Raw genomic sequence first — 15,542 nt, forward strand, 5'->3', positions numbered from 1 at the left:
GTTTTCACAACATTTCAAGGCTCGCCCATCCCAGAAGCAGAAGCCAGACCCAAAAGCTGAAATCAGGTCCTCTTAATCATAGTGCAGAGCATTATCAATGGGTCAACTGTCTGGACCATCCAAAAGTTTTTAAATCACAGAAGAATCAAAATAATGTCCTGTATAGCAAGCCAGGCCTGACAATGGTGCCAGACCTACCAAACTCTTCACTTGAAACATTATATTCTTTGTAAACTTGAATCTAAAATCTACATTTTGTTTAAAAGTAAACAGTCCATGGCAGAATTTATATTTTTGTTTTGTGGCACACAATGAAACAGATATCATGCATAAAACATTTCATTTCAAATTTTTATTTTTTTCACTGTTGTCTACACAGCTATTGATTCCTGATTTTGGAGCACTGATATCAGGAATTAAGAAAGTAGTTTCTGGCTGCACAGGATGTAGATTTCAAGAAAGTTTCTATTTAGGAGTTGCTAATGTTGAACTCTGACCAGACATACAGTTACGGCAGTACAGCATAAATATATAAAAACTGAGTTGTATCTGAAGTACCTGCTTCACACAAAATCACAAGATGGAAAAATATTTTTTATCAGATTGATGGACACTTTTAAATATCTATTCTACTAAAATAGAGTACAAAATATGTTCGCACATGAAGTGTCCTTATTTTGAATCATTTAAAAAGTAAATAGCTTAGATTTATACAATATGTTTAAAAAGCTTCCTGAGCTTCCATATAATTGAACTGTAAAGTGTTTGTTCACCATTGGGTTCAGGAACAAAATAGCTCAATTTTGCTTCATTGTCTAGCTCCCTGCATCTGAATGCTTTTGAAGACAAAAAGGGATGGATATTCAAAAACATTTAACTGGTTAACCTCGGACATTAACCAGATAAATGTCTGCTTTCTATATTGCTTCTCCTCCAGAAACTGGTTAAATTTTGGCCCAACAAGTTAATCTGGTCCAAAAAGAGAACAAATTTTAACTGGTGAAAGGTGGGATGGCATGGATGTGACCTATGAATGTTCCTTGGCTCTTTCAGCAGCTAAGAGTGTGGGAACCGGTATTCATCCTTCTGAATAGGCCCGGGTCAGACTGGCACCCGGTTCTCCTTGCCCCATTTCTTCAGAATGCGTATGATGTACTCCACTTGGGTACTGCCTGTGCTGCGCAGAAGATGCAGTACTTCCCGGAGGGTCTCTCTGATAAAAAACACAACATGAAAAAGAACTGGAATTTGAAAAAGTATTTGCATTACCGACTCCTTCGTTTTACTATTAGTGGTCAGAACAATACAATGCAGCAACATTTCAATACTCCTGGAAATGGGTGTTAGTCATATGCCCCTGGATTCTATAAATGGTGACTAAAGTTGAGTGTTCATGTCAGCGCGCATTGCTGATTTGTGCATGCAACTTAATTGATTAATGAGCAATCAGCACCAATTATTGATGTTAATTGGTCTTAATTGTGACTTACGCACAGATCGTATTCCATAATGCTCCATGTGTAAATCCTATATAGGCCCTTTTACAAAGCCACATGATGGCTAACGCGCGGGTACTGAACACCAAATTGGCACTACCACCAGGGTGGCACGTGCGCTCGGCAGCAATTCCGAGTGCCAAATCCCTCGGGAGAAAATATTTTTCTATTTTCTACCCTGGGGGCGTTCCCGGCGGTAGTCAGCAGCGTGGCCACGTTGGCTTGTGCTGCATGGTAACCGAATGGGTAGTGCATGAGCCCTTACTGCTAAGTCAATGGCTGGTGATAAGGGCTCAGGCCGTAAATAGGAACACACTAGTTTTAAGTTTTGCTCATGCCCATTTCCTGGCCCATTAAAAAATGGCCTTTTTCCTAGCCGCGGTAAAAAGTAGTCTAGCATGTGCCCACACTACTGCAGGTCACTTTTTACCGCAGCTTTGTAAAAGGACCCCATAGTGTGTAAATTCAAGGAGGCGTGGCCAGGGGGCGTTTCAAGGTGTTCCAGGGGTGTTCCCAGAATTTACACGCATTGTTACAGAATAGACCTCATTGGTTCATAATTCAGATGTCATCATTTACACTTGCTTTCAGCAGCCGTAATTGTCAGCGCCTTAAGTTAGTCACCACTGATTAGTGCTGTTTCATAAAGGGTGCAGATCCTTTATAGAATAGCGCTCAGCACTTCAATTTTTCAGTAACAATTTTTTGGCATCATTTAAAAAATCAAGTCTATAATGGTAATGGGTGGTTGGGGAAGACAGTTGTTAGGTTGATTGTCATGTAACACAATATATGGTTCTGTTTTGAAATGTTTCTATGGAAATAGAAAATTAATAAAGCCAAAAATATATTTTTAAAAAAACTGCCCGAGGTCAATAGCGGAATTTTCGTGGGTAGGAACAGCTCCTACTCAGATGTCCCACTTACTGAGTACATATCTGGAATTTCAGTGGCATTATCTGGATGGGAGGTAAATGTTTTGAATCCATGCAAACCAGTGCTACGAGAATTAAACTGGCTTCCTATGTTATACAGATAAGATTTAAGATCTTATTACTGGTACATAAAGCATTATGCATTGAGATTTCTGATGTCATGGGTTCACCATTGAGAGTGTACAGGTCATCTCATGTTAAGATCAATTTTAATCTTTTTTAAGTCTTATTACTCTATTACACAATATTATATAGAACATTACACATTTATAATATTGTGTAATAGAGTAATAAGACTTAATAAAGATTAAAATTGTTATTCAATTTAATGGTTGTTTTAGATTTTGTATTTGATACTTTATAAAACTATTACATTTTTGTGAACCTTATTTGGAATTATGTTAAAATCAATGAGTTAATGTTTGCTGAAAGTACCTAGCCAAAAACATGTTCAGCTGTGTGAGAGATTTGTGAATGGATTTTTTTTCTATTGTTGGACCAGTACTTTGGAATGCATTACCAATAAACTTTCAACTGGTTACCAACCTAGCAGGATTTAGAAAACAACTTAAAACCTGTTTGGATTTACTTGCATATTCCAGGTCTAAAGTGAAATATACATATTATGTTTAAGATCATGTTATATTTTTTTTTTTTATTTTATTTTTTTATTTTATGTTTTTTGACATTGTGTTTTATGTTTTGTTATATTTTATTATATATGTTTGGTTGTAACCTGCTGTGGTTATTGGATACAGTGGGCTATAAATTTTAATAAACAAATACAATGCCATTGAAAATCTGGAAAGGTCACCTTATTACTATCCAGGTTGTGTGCTGGGGTTGTCCTGGGTTGGAGCCTGGGCAAAGCTGGCATTTACCCAATTAGCTGTGATATTCAGTTTGCTATCCCCTGAATTCTATAAACGGCATTCAAAATTGCGTGCACAAATTTGGGCACGTGCCCAATTTGCATGTACAATTTGAGTAATAAGCCAATTAGTACCAATAATTGGGTGCTAATCAATTATTGGCATTAATTGGCAACAATTTGGATTTGTGCACACATCTTGCTAAGCGCTAGTCTATAAAGATACGCATGCCAATTTTTTAGCACATAACTGAAAAGGGGGCATGGCCATGGGAGGGGATGGACAAGTCAGGAGTGTTCACTAAAGATGCATGCATTATTATAGAATTCAGGGAATCCACGCTTACTTTACACCAAATTTCAGTTGGCGTAAATTCTCGTGCCGAAAGTTGAGTGCAGATCCCAGAACTACATGCTATTCTATAAACAGCTCCTAACTCAGAGCGCCATTTTTAGAATAGTGCTTGGTGTACATTTTTTTTTGTGTCCACATTTGGGTGCCATTTACTGAATCTAGTCCTAAATGGGTAACTGCACAGATAAAGTTAGATTAGAAAAAGGCTCTTTTAGCTTTATCCAGTTATGTATCTGGGTACCAGTCTGAAAATCGCTGGTATCTAGATAAGGAGCAGTGGCCAAGTTACATCCAGATATTCAGTACTCCCTAGTATCTGGATACTAGCCCTGAATATCTACCTGCAGCAGCTGCCAGTTAAAAAAAAAAGCACTGATTGCTGCAGACTCGATATTACTTCTTCTGTGAAACTGAAAAAAACAGACATACAATATACCATACCTGACCTCCAAAATGACCTAGGAGGCAATTTTCAAACTATCCACCTGGCAGTGGCGTAGCTACGTGGGGCCTGAGGGGGCCTGGGCCCCGTAGATTTCAGTGGGGACAACCCTTCTGGCGAACCCACCCCTGCCTACCTTCCGTTTTGCTGGCGGGGGACCCCACTCCGCGCCAGTCGACATCCTCTCCCGTAAAACGCAGCGGCACTGTCTGGCAGAGAAAAGTCTTCTTCCTTGCATGCTGACGTCCTGCACGTTGTACGTGCAGGACGTCAGCATGCAAGGAAGAAGACTTTTCTCTGCCAGACAGTGCCGCTGCCGCTACGTTCTACGGGAGAGGACGTCAGCTGGCGGGGAGTGGGGTCCCCCGCCAGCAAAACGGAAGGTAGGCGGCGGCGGGAGAGGGTTCGCGGCGGGAGGGGGGTCGGCAGAGACGGGGGGGGGCAACAATGGCGGCGGGAGGGGGCGGGCCTAAAATGTGCCCCCTCCCCTCGAGCTGTGGACCCCCCTCCCACGCAAGTCTGGCTACGCCCCTGCCACATGGGGACAAAATCCACACGTATTTCTGTACCTGGGGACTCTATATCAAACTTCAAAGTGAAAATACTTCACTTAGGGTTCCTTTTACTAAGCGGCAGTAAGCCCAACGCGGGCTTACCGATCGCTATACAGGAAGTACCGCCGGGTTATTGCAGCAGCCTGGCAGTACTCCCCACCCCTAGCGTGCCATCATTTCTGGCGGTACAAACATTTATTTATGTAGTGCCAGAGTGTATCCGGCAGTAATTGGGCCGTGCTGCCCGGTTACCGCCGGGTTAACGTGGGAACCCTTACTGCCACCTCAATGAGTGGTGGTAAGGGTTCCTTCCCCCCCCCCCCCCGAAATGGCCGTGCAAGTGCTTTACTTACCCTAAGGTTATTTCCTGTAGGAAGGTGAGACTTCTCTTTTACCAACTGTGGTAAAAGGGGGCCTCGGCGTGCATGTAAAGCACATGCCGATGCCAGTATCGGTCTCCTTTTACCACAGCTTGGAAAAGGAAATACTGTTTTGCTTGGGAGGGGTTGCGTGGAAGGGCAGAGTTGGGATGGAGGATAAGCATGATTTCTAGGGGTCTTGGAGTGGGCCACTTCTTCCTGAGATTTTGCCTGTGTGATGGTTGAGGGCAATCGTAGGCCATGCAATACTGGGCAAGGGGGAGCGAGGCAGTGGAAGAGGTGGGAGGGAAGGGCTGATTCAGGAACAGAGTGGGGTGCAGAGTGATGGTGAGAGGCAGGATGTGTGGGAAAGGGAACAAAGATGGTAGGCATGTGGAACCCAAACTTAGTATCTATTAATACTCATGGCCTTAATTTGCCATATAAATGTAAGCTATCTTATAAGGAGCTAAAATACCGAAGGTTGGATACAGTATGGGTCCAAGAAAATCATTTTAGAAAAAGGGATGAACATCTGCTGTGAAATAAGGAGTATCCTTACCAACTTTTTGCTTCCAATAGTTTGAGGGGGGAGCTGGGATATTATTGGGGAAAGCGCTGAATATCACTATACACAAGCAATATCAAGAACAGGAGGGGAGGATGCTAATGCTAGATTTATTGGTAGAAGGGATGCTGGTTACCCGTATTGTTTATGCTCCCAACTTGGGGTAATTTTTTTTTTTTTACAAAATGAGGGGGAAATTAGTGGGCTTCAAAAAGGGCCCCACTGTGATTGGGGGGATTTTAGTATCACCTTTAATCCCTCGAAGGTCAGTATGGGACCAGGGGGCATACAACCAAAAGAAGGGAGCTGCTGCATCTGTTAGAGGATATAGATGAAGTGGATGTGTGGAGACTCAGAAATCCTCATTGGAGGGATAACGCATTTTTCTCACAGGTACACCAATCCTATTCTACAATTGATATGTTTATATGTACCAGGGATGTGACCCTAAGGGTTCAGGACTAAAAAGATGCTCGATCTGGAAAACAGTTTTATCCTCTTTGGATACTTTAGAGCAAGTAGAGGCCAGGGAACATAGAGGTGTGGGGAAAATTCTTGGATGCCTGAAAACAATTACAAGATCTGCAAGCACAGAAAATTAGCTTCCAATTGGATAGACTTAAACATAAGTACTTTGCTTTTAGCAATAAGGAAGGGAGATGGTTAGCACATAATCTAAAAGTCTGTGAAACCCAGAATAATATTTTACATATTAGAAATAAGGAGGGTTAGATATTACTGAGTGAGGAAGAGATTAAGGAATACTACAGCACTCCAGAGCATTGCTCCAGTATAGCTGACATTGATGATTATTTGGATAAAGCAAACTTACCCCAAACACAGAAGAATAAGCTAGGGGCCTAGCCTAGTTAGCGATATTATGGAAAGTGAGGTTGCATAAGTGATCAAACATATGAAGACTAGGAGAGCCCCAGGGCACTGCAAAATTTTATTTAAAAATTCCAGTTGTTACTAGTCAGCCCCCTAGTGGAGGGTTTTAACTCTGATACGAGGGAATAGATTACCATACTATAAAAGGACAGTGGGGGAAATTACAATTTTGCACACAAAAAAAGAGAAGAATAGTATCTTCCAGAATTATCAACCTACTAGTAAAAAAGGCCCGTTTCTGAGAAATGAAACAGGCGCTAGCAAGGTTTTCCTCGGAGTATGTATGTTTGAGAGAGTGTGTGTGAGATTGACTGTGTGAGAGAGAGGGAATGTGCAAGAGTGTGTGTGTGTGTGACAGAGAGAGTGTGACTGGGTGCGAGTGTGTCTGTGACAGTGATAGTGTATGTATGTATGTATGAGAATCAGAGTGTGTGCCAGGGGCCCATCACTCCCTCCCAGTTCCAGGGTCTCCCTCCCCCTCCCTGTGCACCCCAGCTGACCTTGTTAATCACTCAGGGCAAGACTCTGGGAGGAGTTAATTGCTTTACTCCAGCTGACCTTGTTAATCACCCAGGGCAACCACTCCAGGTGCCTGAGAAAACAACTGTGGCAGGAGTTAATTGCTTTACTTGCAACTCTCTTTTCCTTTGTGTACTTGCTAAACCGGATGTCTATGCCACCTCAAGTTTCCGGCTGGAGGCTTCAATTAGAACGTTGGAGGTGCCTTTTATATATAGAGATAATTCTGTTAGGTCTAGATATTAAGATTCTGAGTAGGATATTGGCTAATAGATTCTCCGAGGACAAGCAGGCTGCTTGTTCTCACGACTGGGTGACGTCCGCGGCAGCCCCCACCAACCGGAAATAAGCTTCGCGGGACGGTCGACACGCAGGGCACGCCCACCGCGCATGCGCGGCCGTCTTCCCGCCCGTGCGCGACCGCTCCCGCCAGTTACTTTTTTTCCGCGACTGAGAGAGTTGTGTTTTCCCCTCTCTCTCGTTTCAGCCGCCGGATTTTTTCGACCGCGTTTACGCGGATCGTCGCTTTTGGCCTGTTCGGCCTCTTCTTCTTCTTCTTTCTCTTTTAAAAAAAAAAAAAAAAAAAAAGAATTTTGCGCGTGTGGAGCACGCGCTCCTTTTTTTTTCCCTCGCTTTCTAGCGGGGACGCCTCGTTGCGGCCTAGTGGCCGCTCGGTCGGTTTCAGTTTTCGTGGTGTGATTTTAGCCACCATTGCCGACTTTGACTTCGCCGACGCGATTTTTCCGTCGATGTCCTCGAAGGTCCCGAGTGGATTTAAAAAGTGTGGTCGCTGCGGCCGGCCGATCTCGCAGACCGACACCCACGCTTGGTGCCTCCAGTGCCTCGGGCCGGAGCACAATCTCAAGTCGTGCGTTTTGTGTCTCGGTCTCCGGAAACGGACTCAGGTTGCGAGGCAAGTTCTGCGGGACCGTCTTTTTGGAACTTGCGCCGGCCCCTCGACGTCGACCTCGACGGCATCGGTATCGAAGACCGGTTCTTCGGTACCGGTATCGATGCCCGAGACATCGGCACCGATGGCAGCGACCCCAGGAGAACAGGTCCCGTCGGCCCGCCGGTCCGCCGGCGAGAGTGGGGTAGAGAGACCGCGTGGGCAGTCGGCCCCGGTCACTCCCTCAACTCGTGAGCCACGGGACCGAACCCTGTCGGACCCGGTACCCCGAGACCGAGGGGGATCGACCTCCTCCTCCTCCATGCCCTCCGGCACCGGTGACGTGCACCGGAAAAAAGACAAGAAGCGCCGTCACCGGGAGCCCTCGGTGCACCCTGAAGAGGAGTCGACGCCGAAGCGTCATCGCAGAGAGGAGAGATCTCCGTCGGTGGTGGAGGTACCGACGCGTCGGGGTTCCGGCACCTCGGTGCCGTCTCCTGGCCCCCAGCAGCTTCCGGCACCGACACCCTTACCGGCCCCACCGCCTTTCCCGGCAGCGGGCCTGGACGAGTGCCTCAGAGCCATCCTTCCGGGGATCCTGGAAGGGCTGATGCGCCAGGCTGTGCCGGCGCCGGGGGTGCTTGCGCCCTCGGCGCCGATGACTGTGGCGCCGGCGAGCTCTAGCCCGGCGCCGGGGCAATCGACACCGCCGCCGCTTGCGGTGCCGGTCTCGACAGCCACGCAGGTGGAGTCCCCGTCGACGTCGATGGAGGGAGCTCCGTCCCCGCCGGCGCGGGAGTCCACCGCTCGACGACACCGAGACCTCGGTGCCTCGACGTCGAGCCGGGCCCGGTACCGGACGCAGCTACATGAGCTAATGTCCGATACCGAGGATGAGGACTCGTGGGGGGAAGAGGAGGACCCGAGATATTTCTCCTCAGAGGAGTCTACGGGCCTTCCCTCGGACCCCACGCCGTCACCGGAGAGGAAGCTCTCACCTCCTGAGAGTCTCTCCTTTGCCTCCTTTGTGCGGGATATGTCTATAAGCATTCCCTTTCCCGTGGTCTCTGTGGAAGAGCCGAGGGCCGAGATGCTCGAGGTCCTCGACTATCCATCACCACCTAGAGAGTCCTCCACGGTACCGCTGCACAATGTCCTGAAGGAGACGCTGCTCCGGAACTGGGTGCGACCACTAACTAATCCCACCATTCCCAAGAAAGCAGAGTCCCAGTACAGGATCCACTCTGACCCAGAGCTCATGCGGCCCCAGTTGCCCCATGACTCAGCGGTCGTGGATTCTGCTCTCAAGAGGGCACGGAGTTCGAGGGATACCGCCTCGGCGCCCCCGGGGCGGGAGTCTCGCACTCTGGACTCATTTGGGAGGAAGGCCTACCAATCCTCCATGCTCGTGACCCGCATCCAATCTTACCTGCTCTATATGAGCATCCACATGCGGACCAATGTGCAACAGCTGGCGGACCTGGTCGATAAGCTCCCGCCGGAGCAGTCCAGGCCTTATCAGGAGGTGGTCAGGCAGCTGAAGGCGTGCAGAAAGTTCCTGTCCAGGGGGATTTTTGACACCTGTGACGTGGCATCTCGTGCTGCGGCCCAAGGTATAGTGATGCGCAGGCTCTCATGGCTGCGTGCCTCTGACCTGGACAACCGCACCCAGCAGAGACTGGCTGACGTCCCTTGCCGGGGGGATAACATTTTCGGCGAGAAGGTCGAGCAGATGGTGGACCAACTGCATCAGCGGGAAACCGCTCTCGACAAGCTCTCCCACCGGGCGCCTTCAGCACCCGCCCCCACGGGTGGGCGTTTTTCCCGGGCACGGCAGGCTGCACCCTATTCTTTTGCAAAGCGTAGGTACAACCAGCCGGCCCGAAGGCCTCGCCAGGCACAGGGACAGCCCCAGCGCGCTCGTTCTCGTCAACAGCGTGCGCCTAAGCAGCCCCCTGCGCCTCCACAGCAAAAGCCGGGGACGGGCTTTTGACTGGATCCACGGGAACATAGCCGCCCTACAAGTGTCCGTACCGGACGATCTGCCGGTCGGAGGGAGGTTAAAATTTTTTCACCAAAGGTGGCCTCTCATAACCTCCGACCAGTGGGTTCTCCAAATAGTGCGGTGCGGATACGCCCTGAATTTGGCCTCCCTGCCTCCAAATTGTCCTTCGGGAGCTCAGTCTTTCAGCTCCCTTCACAAGCAGGTACTTGCAGAGGAACTCTCCGCCCTTCTCAGCGCCAATGCGGTCGAGCCCGTACCACCCGGGCAGGAAGGGCAGGGATTCTATTCCAGGTCCTTCCTTGTGGAAAAGAAAACAGGGGGGATGCGTCCCATCCTAGACCTGAGAGGCCTGAACAAATTCCTGGTCAAAGAAAAGTTCAGGATGCTTTCCTTGGGCACCCTTCTGCCAATGATTCAGAAAAACGATTGGCTATGTTCCCTGGATTTAAAGGACGCATACACTCACATCCCGATACTGCCAGCTCACAGACAGTATCTCAGATTCCGCCTGGGCGCACGGCACTTTCAGTATTGTGTGCTGCCCTTTGGGCTCGCCTCTGCCCCACGAGTGTTTACAAAGTGCCTCGTGGTGGTGGCGGCGTATCTACGCAAGCTGGGAGTGCACGTGTTCCCATATCTCGACGATTGGCTGGTCAAGAGCACCTCGGAGGCAGGAGCCCTCCGGTCCATGCAGTGCACTATTCAACTTCTGGAGCTGCTGGGGTTTGTGATCAATTACCCAAAGTCCCATCTCCAGCCTACTCAGTCTCTGGAATTCATAGGAGCGCTGCTGAATACCCAGACGGCTCAGGCCTACCTTCCCGAAGCGAGGGCTACCAATCTCTTGGCCCTGGCTTCGCAGACCAGAGCGTCTCAGCAGATCACAGCTCGGCAGATGTTGAGACTTCTGGGTCATATGGCCTCCACAGTTCATGTGACTCCCATGGCTCGTCTTCACATGAGATCTGCTCAATGGACCCTAGCTTCCCAGTGGTTTCAAGCCACCGGGAATCTAGAAGATGTCATCCGCCTCTCCACCAGTTGCCGCACTTCACTGCTCTGGTGGACCATCCGGACCAATTTGACCCTGGGACGTCCATTCCAAATTCCGCAGCCCACGAAAGTGCTGACGACGGATGCATCTCGCCTGGGGTGGGGAGCCCATGTCGATGGGCTCCACACTCAGGGTCTGTGGTCCCTCCAGGAAAAGGATCTGCAGATCAACCTCCTGGAGCTCCGAGCGATCTGGAACGCACTGAAGGCTTTCAGAGATCGGCTGTCCTGTCAAATTATCCAAATTCGGACAGACAATCAGGTTGCAATGTATTACGTCAACAAGCAGGGGGGCACCGGATCTCGCCCCCTGTGCCAGGAGGCCGTCGGGATGTGGCGTTGGGCGTGTCGGTTCGGCATGCTCCTCCAAGCCACGTACCTGGCAGGCGTAAACAACAGTCTGGCCGACAGACTGAGCAGAGTCATGCAACCGCACGAGTGGTCGCTCCATGCCAGAGTGGTACGCAAGATCTTCCGAGCGTGGGGCACCCCCTCGGTGGACCTTTTCGCCTCTCAGACCAACCACAAGCTGCCTCTGTTCTGTTCCAGACTTCAGGCACACGGCAGGCTAGCGTCGGATGCCTTTCTCCTCCATTGGGGGACCGGCCTCCTGTATGCTTATCCTCCCATACCTTTGGTGGGGAAGACCTTACTGAAGCTCAAGCAAGACCGCGGCACCATGATTCTGATCGCGCCCTTTTGGCCCCGTCAGATCTGGTTCCCTCTTCTTCTGGAGTTGTCCTCCGAAGAACCGTGGAGATTGGAGTGTTTTCCGACTCTCATTTCGCAGAACGACGGAGCGTTGCTGCACCCCAACCTCCAGTCTCTGGCTCTCACGGCCTGGATGTTGAGGGCGTAGACTTCACTGCGTTGGGTCTGTCTGAGGGTGTCTCCCGGGTCTTGCTTGCCTCTAGGAAGGATTCCACTAAAAAGAGTTACTTTTTCAAGTGGAGGAGGTTTGTCGTGTGGTGTGAGAGCATGGCCCTAGAACCTCGTTCTTGCCCTGCACAGAACCTGCTTGAATACCTTCTGCACTTATCAGAGTCTGGCCTCAAGACCAACTCAGTAAGGAATCACCTTAGTGCGATTAGTGCTTACCATTATCGTGTGGAAGGAAAAGCCATCTCTGGAGAGCCTTTAGTCGTTCGATTCATGAGAGGCTTGCTTTTGTCAAAGCCCCCTATCAAGCCTCCTGTTGTGTCATGGGATCTCAACGTCGTCCTCACCCAGCTGATGAAACCTCCTTTTGAGCCACTGAATACCTGCCATCTGAAGTACTTGACCTGGAAGGTCATTTTCTTGGTGGCAGTTACTTCAGCTCGTAGGGTCAGTGAGCTTCAAGCCCTAGTAGCTCATGCTCCATATACCAAATTTCATCACAACAGAGTAGTGCTCCGCACCCACCCAAAGTTCCTGCCGAAGGTGGTGTCGGAGTTCCATCTTAACCAGTCAATTGTCTTGCCAACATTCTTCCCCAGGCCGCATACCCGCCCTGCTGAACGTCAGTTGCACACATTGGACTGCAAGAGAGCATTGGCCTTCTACTTGGAGCGGACACAGCCCCACAGACAGTCCGCCCAATTGTTTGTTTCTTTCGACCCTAACAGGCTAGGGGTCGCTGTCGGGAAACGCACCATCTCCAATTGGCTAGCAGATTGCATTTCCTTTACTTACGCCCAGGCTGGGCTGACTCTTGAGGGTCATGTCACGGCTCATAGTGTTAGAGCCATGGCAGCGTCAGTGGCCCACTTGAAGTCAGCCACTATTGAAGAGATTTGCAAGGCTGCGACGTGGTCATCTGTCCACACATTCACATCACATTACTGCCTCCAGCAGGATACCCGACGCGACAGTCGGTTCGGGCAGTCGGTGCTGCAGAATCTGTTTGGGGTGTAAATCCAACTCCACCCTCCAGGACCCGAATTTATTCTGGTCAGGCTGCACTCTCAGTTAGTTGTTCTTCGTAGGTCAATTTCTGTTGTTTCCTCGCCGTTGCGAGGTTCAATTGACCTGGGTTCTTGTTTTGAGTGAGCCTGAGAGCTAGGGATACCCCAGTCGTGAGAACAAGCAGCCTGCTTGTCCTCGGAGAAAGGGTATGATACATACCTGTAGCAGTTGTTCTCCGAGGACAGCAGGCTGATTGTTCTCACCTTCCCTCCCTCCTCCCCTTTGGAGTTGTGTATTTCATATTTTTTGCTAGTCATTCAACTGGCGGGAGCGGTCGCGCACGGGCGGGAAGACGGCCGCGCATGCGCGGTGGGCGTGCCCTGCGTGTCGACCGTCCCGCGAAGCTTATTTCCGGTTGGTGGGGGCTGCCGCGGACGTCACCCAGTCGTGAGAACAATCAGCCTGCTGTCCTCGGAGAACAACTGCTACAGGTATGTATCATACCCTTTACTGAAGTTCCTGCCATGAAGACTAGTCTGGATTTGTGACAGGTTGCCAAGCTATGGATAATGCAAGGAGGGTACTGAAAAGGGATGTGGAAAAATAGATGGTCAGAACGACCCTTGCTCCTGTTATCTGTGGATGGAGAAAAGGCCTTTGACAGGGACTGTTGGCCTTTTATGTTTAGAACGCTGGACAAAGTGGAGCTAAGGAACACATTTATAGATTGTTTTAGGGTTGTATATACTGAACCCCAAGCGTGTCTGAAGGTTAATGGCATCTATTCTACTGCATTTCAAATAGGTAGGGGAATTAGATGGGGAGCACCTTGACACCACTGCTCTTTACCATAGTTACTGAACCCTTTACTCAGATGATACATAATACTTCAGAGATAGAGGGGTGTCAAGAGGGTGGATAGACATTTAACCCATTAGTGCCCAATGTTCCCATAATAAGTGCCCATATGGGAACACTGGGCACTAATGGGTTAAGGCCACCTTATTTTCAGATGATGTACTATTCATTGTCCACAACCCTCGGGCCCGCTTGGTCAGGGACTTGATGGCATATAAGAAAGTATTTGGATTTAAAATGAATATGTTCAAGTCCAAAATACTTAATGCTTCCATCCTGTAGGAGGAAGTGGAACAGATTTAACGTTAGTATCTCTTTAAATGGCAAGGGGCAACCATATGTTATCTAGGAAACAATATTCAAGGAAATATTACTAAGCTATATAATTATGCTGCTTGCTAGGGGAAGTGTTGTGGGAGCTGGAGAGATGGAGAAGGGGATGGGGAGGATTGATACACCTAAAATGATGACTTTACCAAAATGTTTGTATTTGTTCCAGATGCTTCCAAATGAAGTCCCCCTCCCTCCTCATTTTTAAAGATTTTACATAAACAAATGCGAAGCTTTATATGGTTGGGGCGAGCGTCCATGTTGGCATGGTACACTCTATGCCTGGCAAAATTGGAGAGGGGATCAGGGTTCTGCATTTGGAACAATACTATTACACATCACAATTGAAGGCACCACATCTAAAATCATGTGCACTTCTGAAACAGAGCTCTGAGAGGGGATCCGACTGCAGCTCCTGCCCTGGGCTCTGAGACGGAGGGCTCAATGTAGGCAAATAGATAATAAAGATATGTAATCATAAAAGGATTAAGTTTTCTTTGGTAATATAACCCCATCCCTAAATCCTATAATTCCCCAACCCTACCATTTTTTTACTCTATCAACACCATCAACTATACTTCCTAAAATCCCCACTCCCTCTCCAAAAGAGCTACACAAGTAAAATTTAAATTATTTTACAACACAGATCAAACTTACACCATTAAGGTACTCAAATAGGGATCCCAAATTTTTACAAATAGAAACATAGAATCATGACGGCAGAAAAAGGCCAAATGGCCCATCCAGTCTGCCCATCCTCTGTAATCCCTAACCCTTCCTTGTCCTATGGGATCTCATGTGCTTATCTCACGCTGTCTTAAACTCTGACACAGTCCTCAATGCCACAACCTCCACCAGGAGACCATTCAATGCTTTCACCACCCTTTCGGTGAAATAATACTTTCGTAGATTCTTCCTAAGCCTATTCCCTCTTAACTTCATCGTATGCTGCCTCATTCCAGAGTTTTCCTTCAGTTGAAAAAGGCTCACTTTCTCTCAATTGGGATTTCGATCTTTTCATAGTACAGAAACGGTAGTGGGTTCAGTGATTGATAAAGTCAGAGGTCTGCTGAGTAAGGGAAAGTGTGCAGTATTGTTGCAATTCGATCTTTCGGTGGCATTTGACCTAGTGGATCATGAAATTCTGCTGCAGTTGCTTGAGAGTATTGGAATTGTTGGAAAGGTGCAGAATTGGTTTAGGACTTTTTTGATTCACTCTTATTCAGTCAAAACAAAGGATGGTCTATCTTCTTCCTGGAGTAATAACTGTTGAGTCCCTCAGGGCTCTCCACTGTCCCCGCTGCTTTTCAATATTTTTCTACGATCTTTAGGTTTCTTGTTACATAAGAAGAAATGTGTTCACTATATTTATGCAGATGACATTTCAGTTTTGATACCTTTTGATTCTATTTCTGTAATAGATTATGTTGTAATTCAACAATGCATGTCATTAATAAATAATTGGATGTTTGATCATAAGTTAAAATTGAACACCGAGCAAACAAAATTTATTTGTTTTGACATGCATCC

General features: G+C 48.0%; 1 protein-coding gene across 2 annotated transcripts in view; it reads right to left on the reverse strand.

The window, feature by feature from the left end:
- Positions 1-377: 377 nt before the first annotated feature.
- TTC26 (tetratricopeptide repeat domain 26) overlaps positions 378-15,542 on the reverse strand; it is a 391,044-nt gene continuing 375,879 nt past the window's right edge. For both annotated transcript variants that reach the window (XM_030207127.1, XM_030207135.1), the window contains one exon: positions 378-1,213. In XM_030207127.1, the coding sequence (XP_030062987.1) occupies positions 1,102-1,213 (112 nt within the window). In that variant the 3' untranslated portion in view covers positions 378-1,101. The remainder of the gene's footprint in view (positions 1,214-15,542) is intronic.

Source organism: Microcaecilia unicolor, chromosome 1 (genome assembly GCF_901765095.1).
Source record: "Microcaecilia unicolor chromosome 1, aMicUni1.1, whole genome shotgun sequence".
In the NCBI taxonomy this organism is placed as follows: Eukaryota; Metazoa; Chordata; class Amphibia; order Gymnophiona; family Siphonopidae; genus Microcaecilia; species Microcaecilia unicolor.